Source organism: Pelmatolapia mariae, linkage group LG2 (genome assembly GCF_036321145.2).
Source record: "Pelmatolapia mariae isolate MD_Pm_ZW linkage group LG2, Pm_UMD_F_2, whole genome shotgun sequence".
Classification (NCBI taxonomy): domain Eukaryota; kingdom Metazoa; phylum Chordata; class Actinopteri; order Cichliformes; family Cichlidae; genus Pelmatolapia; species Pelmatolapia mariae.
Window position 1 is genome coordinate 12090860 of NC_086228.1, and position 15867 is coordinate 12106726.

A 15867-nucleotide genomic window follows, 5' to 3' on the forward strand; every position below is an offset into this window, starting at 1 on the left:
GATTTACGTTCCCATCCCGCCAGCAAAAACTGATCATTAACTCAAACGGACTGCAACTTAAGAAAACATCAGCAATAAGAAAAACGCTCCAAAAGCACACAAAACACAACAGAAATAGGAAAAAACAGATTTCCAAAAGCAGAGGGAAGTGTTTCTGGGGAGACAATAACCCGACGGACCAGTTGCAGGAACCAAAATATGCTAAGGATTGCGCTGGGAGACACTTAAAAGAAGTGGAGGATCTATCGGTTTTGTGAGGAAAGAAAAGATGAGAGGTAAGTGTGTTAAGCCTAACTATTAGCCTAAAAATCTGTCATCAGTATTATATGAATCCTGAGATTAAAACACACTTACCTAGCATGTTATGGTTCCTGCGACTGGTCCGTCGGGCTAAAAAAAAAAGTCAAGTGAGGAGTTTCTGTGTACATCTCAACCACCGACACAGCGTGTCATATAAAAGGGGTAAGATAACACGGCCTCGTGCGTGTGTTTGATCTGTATTTGTGTGGATCTTTTCAGTTAGTTCATTTTAGGGCCTAAGATGTGTAGGAAGATCCTGTTAAGCAGTTTTTTGTCCATCAGACTCAGAGATAAGCGGCCAAAATTATTTTTTGTTGCATTGATAGAGAGTTTCCTGAATCTGCTGAGAGCAAAGTTACCACAGCACACAGAAAAAAAAATCAGCACATTTCTGATAATAAAACTCTGCTGATGCAACGCTGAGCTCTGCAGCCAGAAAAACTGAAAACAATTCACAGTCATGTTCCAAAAATCGTCTCTGTCTGTGAGGGAGATTCATTTCATTCATTCCACAATTTCGTTGTATGTGTACAATGACAACAAAGGGCTGTTCTTCTTCATCATCTGCACGACGGTGGGTTCTCAAGCAGCCGATTGAACACCTCAAACTAAATTTCTGAAGAAGGCAAAGCTCTCAGGACCACTTGCAGCTTTGTTTTCCTCCAGCTGAGCCGAGCTCTTGGAGTTTGGCGCTCCTCCACGGTCCTGTTTGCTCACCAGAAATTGATTTGAACCCAGCAGGTAGGCTGACTTCAAAGACACTCTATTCTGGACACTTTCTGTGTTCTGACACTTTTTTTAGGCTCCCAGAAGATCAATAAAGCTGCTTCGCTTCCTTCAAACGTCCACAGAATCACATCCAAGAGAATACGCAGGTACACAGACAGGCAGCAGTGGTCGGGCTGTTGATTTAGTCGGACCCAGAACACGCATAAAGTTTGAACAGAGATAAAAGTCATTCTATATGTTAAACTCTATATGTTGGGTTTTTTGTTTTGTTTTTTTTGTTTTTTTTGGGGGGGTGATAAGGTATCACCGACCGTTGTTTGACTCGCTGCATAGAAACCACCCAGGATATCATCACATGTGCGGAGCTGCAGTCTGCGAATATTTCATTTTTTATGGTGACAGACGACAGAGAGGTGAACGATGTGGGCGTTTGAGCTCCGACTGGCTAAAGCACAGAGAAAAAAATGGAACAGGAGGTCAAAGGTCACACACACAGCCCATCACATGCTGAAGGCAGTGGGTCACATGCTGTCCTCCTCATACCTTTGACACACATACACGGTGTCAAGTCTGTGCCTCCAAGCAAACACTTGTCAGCGCCGTTACTTCAAAAAGACAAAATGTGTTTCAGCAGCACTACTCTCACTTTAGGTAAAGTTCTAGAAAAGTAAAAGTACAAAAGGGCAAAGAACTGAGAAGTGAAAATACAGTCCAATTTAGAGTCGTCTTGGATTAGTTACCTTTAACAGTATAAATATATTTAAAGGAGCAAACAGTCAATTAATCCAGTTACATGTGTCACAGCTATACTGACTGCACGTTTAAGCCTAGTCTGGCTCACAAATGGCACAGCTGGCTCAGGTCTGGTACTGAAAAATGAGGCGGGGGGCGGATGTGCTCCAGAAGTCATGAGCTTTAGCAACAGGAAATCTATCTTTGTATTTTTTAACTGGTTACAATCTCTGAGATGCATTTTTAGTGCTTTCTCCTGTTACTGATCTTTGGATATAATGATTGTTGGATGTAAGGGAAGCTTCAGAAAGAACAAATGGAAACAAGTTTTTGTTTTGAAGCCTTTTAAAATGGAAAGTGCTTAAAAGTGACTCTGACAGCTGGGTTTAAACCTTTCATGATGATCGTTATAACTGTAACATGCGTGCCATGGCCCGCGGTCCTGCAGCGGCACCGACATGTGTGATGTTTTTTTCTTCTGATCTGAAATCTGATTAAAATTTCTAAAAAATGTGATAAAATCTGAACTGAAGACTTGACGTGTGAGGGAGGTAATCTGCGGTTCAGGGTCTCTTACACACAGAGCAGAGGTTGTCAGGCGAGCCAAGCAGCTGGAGATAAACGACTGCAGCCGTCAGTCTGCTGACACGCTGCAGACAGTTCAGCGCACACATCAGTGAAACATCAGACACCTGCAGTGATGTCGTGTTTCCACTTCCTTCAACTCAACTTTATCTACACGCCGCTGCAAACCTGATCAGGAGCGGCGGTGGAAGGAGCGCTCGGGCCTTTCCATCAGCTCATCGCAAATTTCAAAGATAAACGAGTGCGCATGTCTCCAGTAATCAGTTTGGTTCCTGCTCATGGAAACTTCAGCAGAGATATCTGATAACATCACAGCAATGAATAACTGTCAGCGCTGATGAGGGGCCAGTTTATAAAACAAATGTGTCTCAGTCTGTGAACTGTTACGAGTGTTGCTGTGAGGATCCGCTGAACCAGTTTTATGGGAGCTGGAATAAAAACTCTAATATGGCAGAAATGGAGATCACAGCTGCGTTGAACTTGGCTTCATCAGAATAATCCAGCTATGCTCGGTTTCTTCAAAGTGTGGCATGGAGTTCAGTAGCACTTATACACACCTCTGACTTTGACCCAATGGTGGCCGTAGAGTGCTTGAAGAGAAACATGTAGAGGCTACCTGAGACTCCACTGGCAGAAGAAGAAAGGGTAAAAAGTGTGTGGGAACGAGCATCAACCTCTGGGGCTTAAAAGCCCCAACGGTGCAGTTCCTCCAACACCCACTAAAGGCTCTAGCAGTGAGTCAGTCCCCATAGACTCCCATATTAAAATATCCAACTTCAAAGCAGAAATAAACACGTTTACATCCTGATATAAAAACTCTCTGAGGCTCTACAGATAATTCCTACCTTCATAACAACTTTACAGGTGTCAGTGTTTTTATAACTCACCTGTTTAAATTGTATTAAAGCTTAAGAGTTTGCATTTTTAGGGGAGTGGCCTCTTTGACTGACAGGTGCATGGTGACACAGGCAACTGTTAGCTATCTGCTAGCCCTCACCTCAGCTAATCAGAGCCACTGAACTGGATATCTGGACCGTGTTTATGCTGTTGGAGCATTTTTAATGACATTACATGACCAATAATATGGCTGCTGTGAGGTTACTATACTAACAGACTGTCCAGGAAGAGCTCCAGTGTTGGTGAGTAAAATTCTAGGATTTGATTTCTTAGCATTAATTAGCTCCTGTCTGTGCCAGTGGGAGCTCCTATACAGTTTACAAATGCAACTTGCTAACCAAGCTAGCTAGCATTAGCTGATAATTTGACACTTCGCCCTGGTGTCCTGATAAGGTCCCCTCTGGCTACAAAACCCAACATGGTGGCCATAAAGCGTAGAAGCTTCAAAATGAGCCCAGAAACCACTGGCTGCATCCATCTTTTACATACAGTCTATGAAAAATGCTGCTACATCTGTGAGATCTTTGACAGAAAAACTCAGACTTCAGGATGTGTTCGTGAATCTGCTCTGTGTTGTCTCAGTTACACACTCAGATGATTGTACATTTAAATGTAGACTCAGCAGTTCACATGTGCCTGATGGACCCATTAAAGATGACTTTTAAATCTTCTCTCCACACATGAATGAGGTGAGCTTTGTTCCCTGTGCAGCATGAAGGCAAGGACGGTTTCTCTCAGAGTGCAACCTGACCTGCTGGAGCTCGCATCAAATATTCATCAGCTCCTTTCACAGCGTCTTGGACCCTCCAGGAAACACACAAACACGAGACGGTGCGTGCGGCCGCATGATCTCATCGCATCAGTGTTCATCTCTGTTTAACACATTATCATCCCATTATGCTTCCATAACTAACGATGAAACAATAAGGCCCCATTGATGGTGGGTAATAAACTTTATTGCTCACAGTAACACGACTAACACATAAGGAACAGGAACATCTGCAGGACATCTTTGCAGGAGTGCGCATTAAACCTGAGCTTGGTTTCTCTCATTGAGGTCCGATGGATTTAGTACTTTCTGCCCTGGTCAGTGATCTGAATCCAGTCCAGTATGAGAGTAATTTCACCTCATTACCGATAATAATGTCAGCTCAAACCGCCTCCAGGATTTCATGAATGTGGATTCTGTAGGGAAATCACTAGATTATGACTTTTTCTTTTACTTTAAAAACTCCCAAATTTTATTAACTCAGAAGAGTTTCAGCCAGATTTCACTCAGGCTCAAACCTGTTCTCCTGTGTGTGTGTGTGTGTGTGTGTGTGTGTGTGTGTGTGTGTGTGTGTGTGTGTGTGTGTGTGTGTGTGTTTGTTTGTGTTTTATTAGTTTATCTTGAAAAGGATATTTTTATCTCAAGAGTCTTATTTTCTTGGTTAAATAAAAATAATGTAAGAATGAAGGATATGCCGCCTCACTGAAGCACACGATTCAGTAACACTTCATAACATAGCCGTTTAATTCCTCTGTAATTAAACAGTTTAACTGTATTATATTTTAAGTTACAGCGCAATTAGATTTACCTACAAATCATTAAAGGTAGGCAACAGTAACAAGTCAGGTTAATACAGGATACAAATACATTTCCATACTGTAAGTACATTTAAGTACTGCGTAACTAGTTTTAGGTAGTGTATGAGTAATTTTACGTATTCTGTAACTTTAAATAGAGCCATGTGAGCCATGTCTGTCAAAAAATTCTGACGTCTTGATTTGTTTAATAGATCTTCAAAAGGGCCTGTGTCTACCTTTCACAGTAAAAGTCCATGACATGTGCACCATGTGACAGCTGTAGTGGAGGAAACTGTTGCTGAAGGACATCAAAGCATTTTAGAACAGATACCAGATTTTATAACAGAAGGACTGAATCAAATCTTATCTTTGACTTTACAACTGAACTCCTGCTGCCAAAGAAGCTCAAAGCTTCACAGCAGGTCAGACAGAAAAAGCAGTAAAAACAAAATTTTACTGTCCACATTTATTCCAAATGTCTCTCTTACGCGCACACACACACACACACACACACACACACACACACACACACACACACACACACACACAGTTGGCTTGCAGCTGAAACCACCCAGCAGTGACAGATCGTACCATGACAACGGTCGGCAGGGGTGTGTGTGCGCCTGTTTTAAATCGGGGCGGTGTTTGTTGGGGGGGTTTGAGGCTATGTGCCCCCTGGGGCGAGGGCAGCAGTCAAGGTTGCAGGCTGAACAAACACGCAGGATCAGAGCGTGCCCGGATTGAATGTTTCAGCCTCGAGCTGTCAGGTGGACGTCAGGAGGAAAGTTTTTATTTCTCAACACTTCAAACCTCAAACTTCTTTGTTGGTGTTTAATCAAGACTGGATCTTCAGGTTTGCTCCAGTCACACCTTTCCACTCAGTGGTCACTTCATTAGGTACACCTTACTAATACCCGGTCTGATGCAGTTGTGCCTACATTCACCCAGAGAACACATGAAGACTTAAATGTGATATTTGTAATAATCGTATGTGTTTGTAGACATCAATCCTTTAACATGTTTCCTCCTTCACTTCCTTCAAAATAAAAGACCCCATTGGAGTATATAGAGCATCATTATGCAACACGGTGCCTATAGAGGACTGAGGGTTTCCATGGAGACGATAGCGGCTCCACTTCGATTCCTCAATTATAGGTGTGAAATCTTTATTAGTGAGAAACAAACACACACACACAGCCGCCTTTCTTTTACCCCCTCAGAGGGTGTAACCCGATTTTCCAATAGGAACATCCATCACAACATTCCTGCTTTTAACACGACGTGATTAAAAACCTCCGTTAACCTCTAATTATTAATCAACGTGGAAACGAGTGGCTGTTTTCTGCGCGGCCACGGATGTGGGAACAACGAGAGACACGATCACGATTAATCAGCATTTCTTTGATCTTTTATAAAACAATTTAAAAAAAGATGTCACCGCAGATGGCGGGAAACTTTAGCGCACATTTTTTTTAAAATCCTATGTTACAGTTTTCCGGTTCAGTGATGAAGAAATGTGTTACATCATTGCCACAGGATAGACTCAGACTTATTTTGGCTAAATAATCCACACCTTCAGCAGGTAACTGAGCGTGTCTCTGGTCTGCACAGGAAGGACCGAGCCAACCACCGAGCTCATTCCAAAAAGAAAAATGTGACACGTGGGGATAAATGACCCTCCAGTTAACAAAACCATTTAAGAAGTAATCTCACTGCCACGCTCTCCAGGTTACTTCAGCCTAAACCTGCTTGGAGAAACTCGAAAACCTGCACATTTAAAATGGGCCGAGGCTGAGCGTAACTTAGGGAGTGATCCTGCTAACAAAGCAAACTGCACCCAGAAGGTCGTCGACTGAGGTCATACAGACAGTAAAAAACCTGAAACCATCACTGACCCTGACAGGACGACCCCAAATCAGACCAAAGTTTCCGCAGGAGCACGATTCAGTTCCACACGGCGTGCTGACCAAAGCACGTCAACACTGCCGAGGACCGATTCACAGAGAACAATTCGTGCTAAACTTCGGTACCAGAGCACATCTGGGCTAGAGGAAGAAGCTGAGCGAGATCATGTGAAGTCACTCCAACGACATGTTGAAGAACAACATTCGCACAGGGCAAAGACGGCGGTGGCGGCGGGGTCATACTTTCCAAAACTTACAATGGCAGCACATCTGATCTGAGGAAACATCTGCTTAAACACTAAAGCTGCAGACTGCACCGTGTTTGACGGCCTGAAAGCCAGATTCGCCGACAGTAGGCTAAATAATTACTCAGTTGTCATAGAAACGTGTTTTTCTTTACCATTTGTTCACATTTTAAGTGAGCATTTCTACACCGGCTGCACTGAAATGTCAGAATGCTATTTATGCTTGAGACGTGTAAGACGTCTGAAACCTCAGAATGAACAGGAACCGAAAACAGTCGAGCATCAGCGGTGTGAACGCTGCCAAACCGAGGCGGCGTCAAACGTTTCAGCCAAGAGACATTTTCAATCCATAATCTCGAAACGAGTTAAGTACCAAAGACAGATACCGCTGGCTGCGATACCGAATTCCAGGTACTGGTATCAGTTCAAACGGTAAACGGGAAAAAGCTTCAAATGTTTGCTGTCGATCAGCATCAGGCCTCCTGCTGAGCTCTTCAGGAAACAGAGCTTCGGTCAGGGACTACTTTCTTCAGCGTATTCTTACATGTGTGACCTCTGATTATTATCAGCATTTAAATTTTAAACAGTGACACTGTGTGAGTGAGATCGAGTTTACCTACAGATTATAAACAGATGAAAGTTTGTCTCTCACACACACACACACACACACACACACACACAGCTACAGCCGTTAACAGTGTGACTGACACCTCAAACTGCAGCTTGTGTAACAGATCACACAGTTAATCTGGAGCTCACATTACACACACACACACACACACACACACACACACACACACTTAGACTCTCAGTTTCCCTCATATTGATCACACTGTCAAACATCCTCTCTCTCGTTACTACACTAAAGCCAGAGAAGAGGAGGAAGAGCGAGGAAATAAGGAAAGGAAACACAATAAATGATGGAAGGAAGCAGAAGGAGAGGAAGCTGAAAGACAGGAAGTCAGAATAGGAGGATAAACACCAACGAGCAAAAAGAGAGGAGTCTCCTCTTCTTCTCTAGTTTCCTGACTGACAACAGCAGCTCCAACAAACCACGGAAACAACATTTTCCTTTAATCTGTCACCAGACTTCACATCTTTAAAGCTGGAACCACCTCGTGAACAGAACCAGAACCATCACCTGAAGATAGGACATGTCATTACATTTAAAGTGGCGCTGTTCTTCTTTCACACTGAGCTCAGAGCTCAGGCTGCAGATGCTCCAAACTCTCAGTGTAGCACAGTTTTTTCTACTCTTGGATCTGCATGATGTCATAAGGAGGGATATTCCTAATATAGTCACATCAAGCACAGAAGCCCCAGTGTTATGCGTTTGCAAAGAGCGGCCAATCAGAAGAGAGAGTACTTAAAGGAGGAGAAGCTAAAATTTTTCTTGCTGAACTTGGAGGCTGATGTTGACAGACAAAGACAAAGAAGGATTATTCTGAACTGTGAATCATGCAAAGCTGCTCTGGCAGAGTCCAAACAAATGACGCTCAATCATCTGTTATTAAACTCTCACACACACACACACACACACACACACAAACACACACACACCTTTTTAATTGACTTTCTCCTTCAAACTGAAGGAGAAAGTCAATTAATACTCAGTCACTCGTGATTTCTGATGCCATTAATGGTTCACTTTCAGGCAGCATTTTATGGAACACACACACACACACACACACACACACAACGATTAAACCAGAATAACTGAACAGACGTTTGGATCAGTTCTTGAAACAGAAACAAACTGAACAGAGGAAAGTAAAAGCCAAGGTTATCACTGCTGAACAATGCCAGGCAGGATGTGTGTGTGTGTGTGTTTGTCCATGTGTGTGTGTGTGTGTGTGTGTGTCCGGAGGACAAGACAAAACATGTTCACTTCGAATCTGATGCGTCATCTAATCACTATGAGTCGTCTGCTACGCTGTAAACCAATCTGTGCGGGTTTGTTTGTGTGTGTCTGTCTGTGTGTGCGTGTGCATGTGAGAGAGAGAGGGAATCAAACACATTCAGCTGCAGCAGCCCAAAAATAAAACCAAAGTTTCAGAAAGAAAACTTGTAAAAAAAAAAAAAAAAAAAAAAGTTAAATGTGAGACATTAAAGTAAAAACAGTAAAATGGTTCTTTAATCTAACGTGGACGTCACAGAGGTAACAAACAGAGTTAAGTTCAACCAATCACAGGGCTGGTTTAAAAAAGGTGCTGCTGACCTTTGACCTCATGGCTGCAAATGTGACATCACTGCTGCAGTCTCAGAGGAATGAATAAATCAAACGCACCCTCTTTCTGCAGCTCCACTGACTGGACTAATTTACCCTGAGTGCTACAACACACACACACACACACACACACACACACACACAAACACACACACACACATACACACACACACACAATGGTTAACTGCCATCAGTGTGTGAATCAATCTCCACTCTGCAGCAGAAACATGCCTTCATTTGGAAAGGATGGAGAGGACTGTGTGTGTGTGTGTGTGTGTGTGTGTGTGTGTGTGTGTGTGTGTGTGTGTGTGTGTGTGTGTCACATCAAGAGGATGGATGAGTCACAGCAATGTCTGATTCATCTGAAGTTCAGGTCTAATCGAGGTTTTGGCATCAAAACAGTAAATCAGCAGGTTTGAGCCACCTGTGTGCAGATATACACACGCACGCATGCACGCACGCATGCACGCACACATCATTTTAAAGTTCTGAATAACTGTGAGTCAAAGGTTCAGGTCACATCTCAGGAAAATGAATAAAAAAAATATATATATTATAAAATGTTTGTAAGATTTTCCCAAAGTGTTGTAAATAACATACGAAATAATGTAATATGACAAAAGGTTTATACAAAAATATAAAATTTATGAAACATATCAGTAAAATTTTCCCCAATGACAGAAAATTACACTTTAAAAAGTGAAAAAAGAAGGAAGGAAAAGAGAAAAAAATGTCTAAAAGTTGTTCATTATTTACCAAAATAAATAAATAACTCATCTGAAAAATCTGTGAAATTTCCCCTAAATATCTAAATCTAAAAATGTAGGTCAAAAACATTCACAGCATGAAAAAAAATATAAAATAAACCAAACCTAATAAAAAAAAAATCACATAGTTTGTTCATCGGAATTTAAATATATGACTAAAATCTGAAAAATATGGAAAATATGTAAAATGTGCCACAATAGAACATCGATGAAGAGAGTGTGAATTAATTTTATGTTTGAGATGATTTTCTTTGGAGAGCTAAAGCTCCTGAAGGTCCATAAATCGCATAAATTTGCTTCAACGATGACACAGTTGTGACATTCAAACCTGATCACTCAGTTATTAACAGCAAGGCAAGAAAGTGAAACTATACGCACATTTAATTCATGCCAAACGCGTCAACGTTTAAAAATATTACTAAATATAAAAAAGAAAATAAACCAATCTAAAATATTTTTAGTGCAACTAAAATAAGACCAGAAGAAGAAGAAGATGTGTGTCAGAGTGAAGTGTGTCAGTGGTTCAAACCAGGTGTGTGTATGTTTGTGTGAGCGTGTTTGTGGGAACCAAAAATTGGAAGTTTACTATACTTGTGGGGACCAGGATTTTGGTCCCCACAAGTTTCAAGGCATTTTTGAGACTCAAAATGTGGTTTTAGTGACAGGGTGACATTTGGTTATGGTTTGGTTTAGGGTAAGGGGGTTAGGGAAAGCATCATGTCAGTTAGATGTTCCCACAGGATATGAATACCCGGCGTGTGTGTGTGTGTTTGTTCAGATTCAGGGAAAAAAACTGAAACAGATCAGAGACGTTAAAGCCGAACGGACGGATCTGAACATGTCTGACTCTCTGATGCTACGAGTGTCACATACACGCACACACACACATAAACAAACACACACACACACACACACACACTCTTCTCCTCAATTCAAATCAAAGTGAAAGTACATGAAAGTGCAGCTGCACACATTTAAAGGATCGCTCCGTGTTTTCTCAGCCGGCCCGAAGCGTCAGCGGCTGTCGGAGCCGAGGTCGCGCTCACGCTCACTGTCAGTGCTTGTGAGCTGACTGCAAACACTTAGAGAAGGATTTAAAATCCCTCTGAGGCTGAAAGGAAACAGGAACGAAGGGCGGGATAAAGGTGGTGGGTTTAGCTGGGGGTGGAGGCACCGCATCAAATTCTGCTTAAGGCCCCACTAACTGCAAACTGTCGACGTCAGACACAGAAACACCAAAAACTGATGTTTACACGAAAACTGAGTGCAAAGTGAAGGAGCCGAAAGCTGCAGTTCCTCTACCGTCCACCGGAGGCTCCATTTACTGCAAATGTGCTCATAATGAGTTGGCACTCAGTCTTCTGAAGGTCATAAGCTTCGTTCAGCGTGACTGTTCGGACTGATGTATTCAGGGGTTCACATAAGTGGTCCGCAGGTGCGCATTCGCTGTCAAAATAAAAGACGCGCACCAGATAAGAAGTTGCAACGCGCGTTTGCATACATAAGATTGTCTGGAGGAGGACAGACATTTGTTTAGAACTCTTAAAGATGTCGAAGAAGCTCCTTTAAGCAATTACTTTGGTGTTCCTCCACCTCCAAAGAAATGTCAGAAGGAGTCCGAACCGCAAAAGAAGCGCGTATTCTCAGAAAAATGGTTGCAAGAGGTGAGCTGGCTTCAAACAAATGATGAACGCACAGAGATGTGGTGCAGAATATGCCATGAAAATCCCACTCTGGCAGACAAAAACAGTGCCTTTTATATATATGTACGCAAACGCGTGTTGCAACTTCTTATCTGGTGCGCATCTTTTATTTTGACAGCGAATGCGCACCTGCAGACCACTTATGTGAACCCCTTGATATATTGTAGGAAATGATTTAGAGTGCAGAGGGGTAACTGCAAACATGCGTACACACATAGATTATGATTAGATTAAGTCTCTGGGTCAGAGAGTTCCGAATATTATATTCTAAACCGACTTTGAATCACCAGAAGAACAATGGATAATAGCATTAGATTATCAAGGCTAGGCAGAGAGGTGTTTTGCTTTTCTGTCTCTTACAGACGAGGGAGCAGATACCAGAAGAGGTCACGGAGATACGAGGATGCTTCGCAGCAGACACCAAGACTGCCACGTCCGTGCGGGAGGAAGATAGCTGCTATAACCTATGTTTTTGTCTCACTATATAATGTTGTACAGCCCACTTGAAGGTCATCCTTTTTGTGAAACATGCTGCTGGTTCACATAGAGGTCCACAGCGCTGTGTAAACTTGTAATTTCAACTGCCAAAAGCAAAGTAAATCCTTTTTTAAAAGACAGACCTTTCTCCTGAGACTCCTTCCAAAAATTCTGAACACAACAGACTCCCATGTTAAAACTTTACAGCAAAAATAAACATGTTTACAGCCTGACACACAAACTGGTTGGTCTCTGTGGATAACTGAATCCTTCATAACACCTGCACAGGTGAGAATCTATTTTATAACTCACGTTTTTCATTTGTAGTAAGTTTGCGGTATGGGGGGCGTGGCCTCTTTGACTGACTATCAGCTGTTTAAATCACCAGATATGTCTGCTGATTGTTCATTTTGAGATTAAAGTTGTTGTTTCCTCCAAAAGTCCTGATGTAGACGAGTTTGTAGACGACGTCTTGTGATACGACAAACATCGTCTATACTGCAGGAGGGTGTAACCATCACTATCCTTGCATCAATCCAGTGTGAGCTCTTTCATTTTGCACGAATCCGTCCAGCTGTGGTTCTTCCTTCTGACCAGATGCCGAGTTCTGCACCAGCGTCCTATCACCACACCGTGCTTATGAGCTAAAACAGAAATAACAACGAGAACACCCGTGGTGTTCACGAAAGCAGACGATCCATGACGAGCAAAACTACGACTGCTTCCCTTAGTCAGTCTCACGCCCACCCACCGGTGTGCGCCGTGATAAAAAGCAAGCGTACAGATGCTGAGCTTCCAGCTGTTTGGAAAACTGCTGCACTGTATCGCAAACCAAGCGCCCCCTTTTACCAAAGAGGGTCTCACGCCAGAGAAAAGATCATGTGAGACCAATCGCAAACTGAGCACTCCTTTCACAGCAGATACTGATCTCAAACTCCACCCCTCTTGCAGGCTGGAGGGAGTTTTGATCCAAGCGCTCCCGTGGACCCACAGCTGCAGCTGACAGCTGAGCCTGCAGAGCTCCTGGGAGCAAACACCCACAGGTTAATAACTACGTGCGCACACACACACACACACACACACCAGGCCTGCGTGTGTGTGTTAATCTCCGCTTTGTTTAAAAAAAAAGGGACAAAAACAAACCCCTAGATCAGTCTGCTCACCCCCAGTACAAGCCAAACGCACCTCCTCACAAACATGCCATCACCTCCCCTCAGCTCACAGCGCAAAACAAGCGCTCCTTTCTCTGACCTCTGAACCAGCTGTACTTCCACTTCACCTACCACCACCCACCTTTCACTCTCTCTTTCTCTCTTCTAGCACATGATGGACAACAAACCAAGCGCTCTCTTAACTTGAGGCTCGACTCTGGCAGACTTTCAGTCCAAACTTTCATCATCATCCTCACATTTTTCTGCTCCTGCACAAATAAACACAGCACCAGTGTAACCACAACTAAATCAAACCAACCCCACCTCTCATTTCCACATCAGATGGAAAACAAGCGCTCCTTTCCAGCATCCAAAGCTCTGTTCTTCCTCATTCTGAAGCTGTCAGATGGCAGGTGTGACATCACTAACAGGTAGTTGTTTTCCACAAAGTGCAAGGCGGGGCTGAAACAAAATCAAACCAAGCCCACTGTCCTCCATCTGGAACCCCACCCATCCATCCAACCATCCATTTTCTTCCACTTATCCAGTTCAGGGGTTCCAGGAGCCTAAAAAAAGAATCAAGTGCTCCCTTCTTTACCCGTTCCTCTTGCATGCACAAGCTTTAAGGTTTACTCGAACTGGAGACAGACCTGTAAATAAATCAAACCAACTCCTCCTCTCAATGAAATAAACCCCTTTTTTCCTCCACCTCCAACCTGAGCTGGTACATGGTGCAAGTGCTCCTTTCCAGCATCCAGCACGCTCTTCCTCCTCAGTCTGAAGCTCTGAGATGGCGGTGTGACCTCACAAATCAAGCGCTCTCCTATATACCACGGAAGCAGGAGCTTCATCTGTTGTTCTTCTGTTCCCAACTGTACTTAATCTGGTGTGTCATGTGTCCGAAATCAAACACTCCCCTTGTCTAAAAGCACAAAGTGAAGCTGCAATCAACTCAAACCAACCCTCCACTGTCCTCCACCTGGAAGCTCATCTCTCAGCTGAGGGATAAATCAATCAATCAAGCGCTCCCTTCATTATCTCTTCCTTTAACCTCGACGTTCAGGAAAGATAAAGCTGAAACTAAATCAAACCAACCCCTCCCGCAGTGCCCTACTACACCTGTATGTGGTGTATGCGTGCACCCCATGTAACCTGAATGAAACAAACCCCCTCCTTTCCTCCATCTCCAACCTGAGCTGGCATGTGGTGCATAGGAAACCAAGCGCTCCTTTCCTTATGACCTGGAGTTTCCTTCACCTGCAAAGCATCCTCTCTGAAACACAGAGAGGGGTTGCAACAAAAATCAAACCTACTCCTTCTACTCTCCCCTCTTTTTCTACCTCTGGCACGTGGCACATCACAAACCAAGCGCCCCCTTAGATCCTATAGGTCCCCTTCACATTTTTCAAAATTGAAAGTACAACAAAATCAAACAGTCTCTGAAACATTATTCACGCCCCCCCCCCCCCACCATTTCATCCTGGACCCGGACTCCCCTGCTTGGCGGGGAGGCATCACAAATCAAGCACTCCCCTCATTGTCCTCACGCTTTCTGCAACAAAATCGCCCCCCCTCCCCACCCACCCGGCCCTCCCCTCTCGTGGACCCTCTCCTCTTGCAGCTGGCACGTGATGCGTCTCAAACCGAGCGCTCCCTGCACCTCCAGCCTCGCATCAGCACACCATCATGCGTTTTTTTCCTGCAACATCCAAAACCAAACGACCCCCCGCCTCCCCTCCACTCTCTCTCCCCCTAAACAAACCGAGCACGCCATCAACACACACGTGCACGCGCGCACACACGCAGATGCGCACACCGGCTCTTACCTCTGGAGCTGCTGAAGGCGGTGTACCAGGACAGGGAGACCAGCCCGCACAGCCCGAACAACAAGACCGTCAGGAAGGAGACATTTCGGAGCCTCATCTCCGGAGCCCCGGGAGCATGTCCGCACCGAGAGGGGGGAGCAGGGCAGCGCGTGGATGGAGGGAAAGGGGGAGGCAGGCGGAGACAGGTAGACGGAGAGAGCCACAGAGACGGAGGGAGACGGAGAGGCGGGCGGAGCTGTTGCTGTTTGAGCAGCAGCGGAGAGACTGAGGAGAGGGAGAGAGAGAGAGAGGGAGGGAGAGAGGGGGAGGAGACAACCAGGTAGAGAGACGTGAGGAGAGAGAGGGAGTCAGAGGTCTGAATTTCTCCGGAACTCGGAGTTATTCCGGTGGGTTCCTCACAGGCAGAATCATCGTAAACACGTCGGGTTGCTTCATCGTGTCTTACGTAATGACTCATGTAACAGATTGAAAGGGAGTTTCCACCCGGCGTTACTCCAAAGCGCCGGCGTCCCGGGGAGAGGCTCAGAGTTCAGCTTTATTCACTAAAACACGACCACAGGCCCCTGAAAATGACTCCGGCAGTGACCTGTGAGCAAGGGCTTGGCAACAGCGGGGAGGAAGAACTCTCCGTTAACAGGAATCAGCCCAAGACAAAACAAATGATCTCCAATTGAGTTAAAAAAAACAAAAACAAATCCTCATGCATCACGGAGCCGTTAGCAGCTTTAGTTAGAGAGTTAATGTAGGTTTTTATTTTA

General features: G+C 44.1%; 1 protein-coding gene across 1 annotated transcript in view; it reads right to left on the bottom strand.

Moving 5' to 3' along the window:
- mgat4b (alpha-1,3-mannosyl-glycoprotein 4-beta-N-acetylglucosaminyltransferase B) overlaps nt 1-15535 on the bottom strand; it is a 113944-nt gene extending 98409 nt beyond the window's left edge. The window contains exon 1 of the mRNA XM_063493022.1: nt 15110-15535. Within this exon, the coding sequence (XP_063349092.1) occupies nt 15110-15206 (97 nt within the window). The 5' untranslated portion in view covers nt 15207-15535. The remainder of the gene's footprint in view (nt 1-15109) is intronic.
- Between the last annotated feature and the right edge of the window lie 332 nt (nt 15536-15867).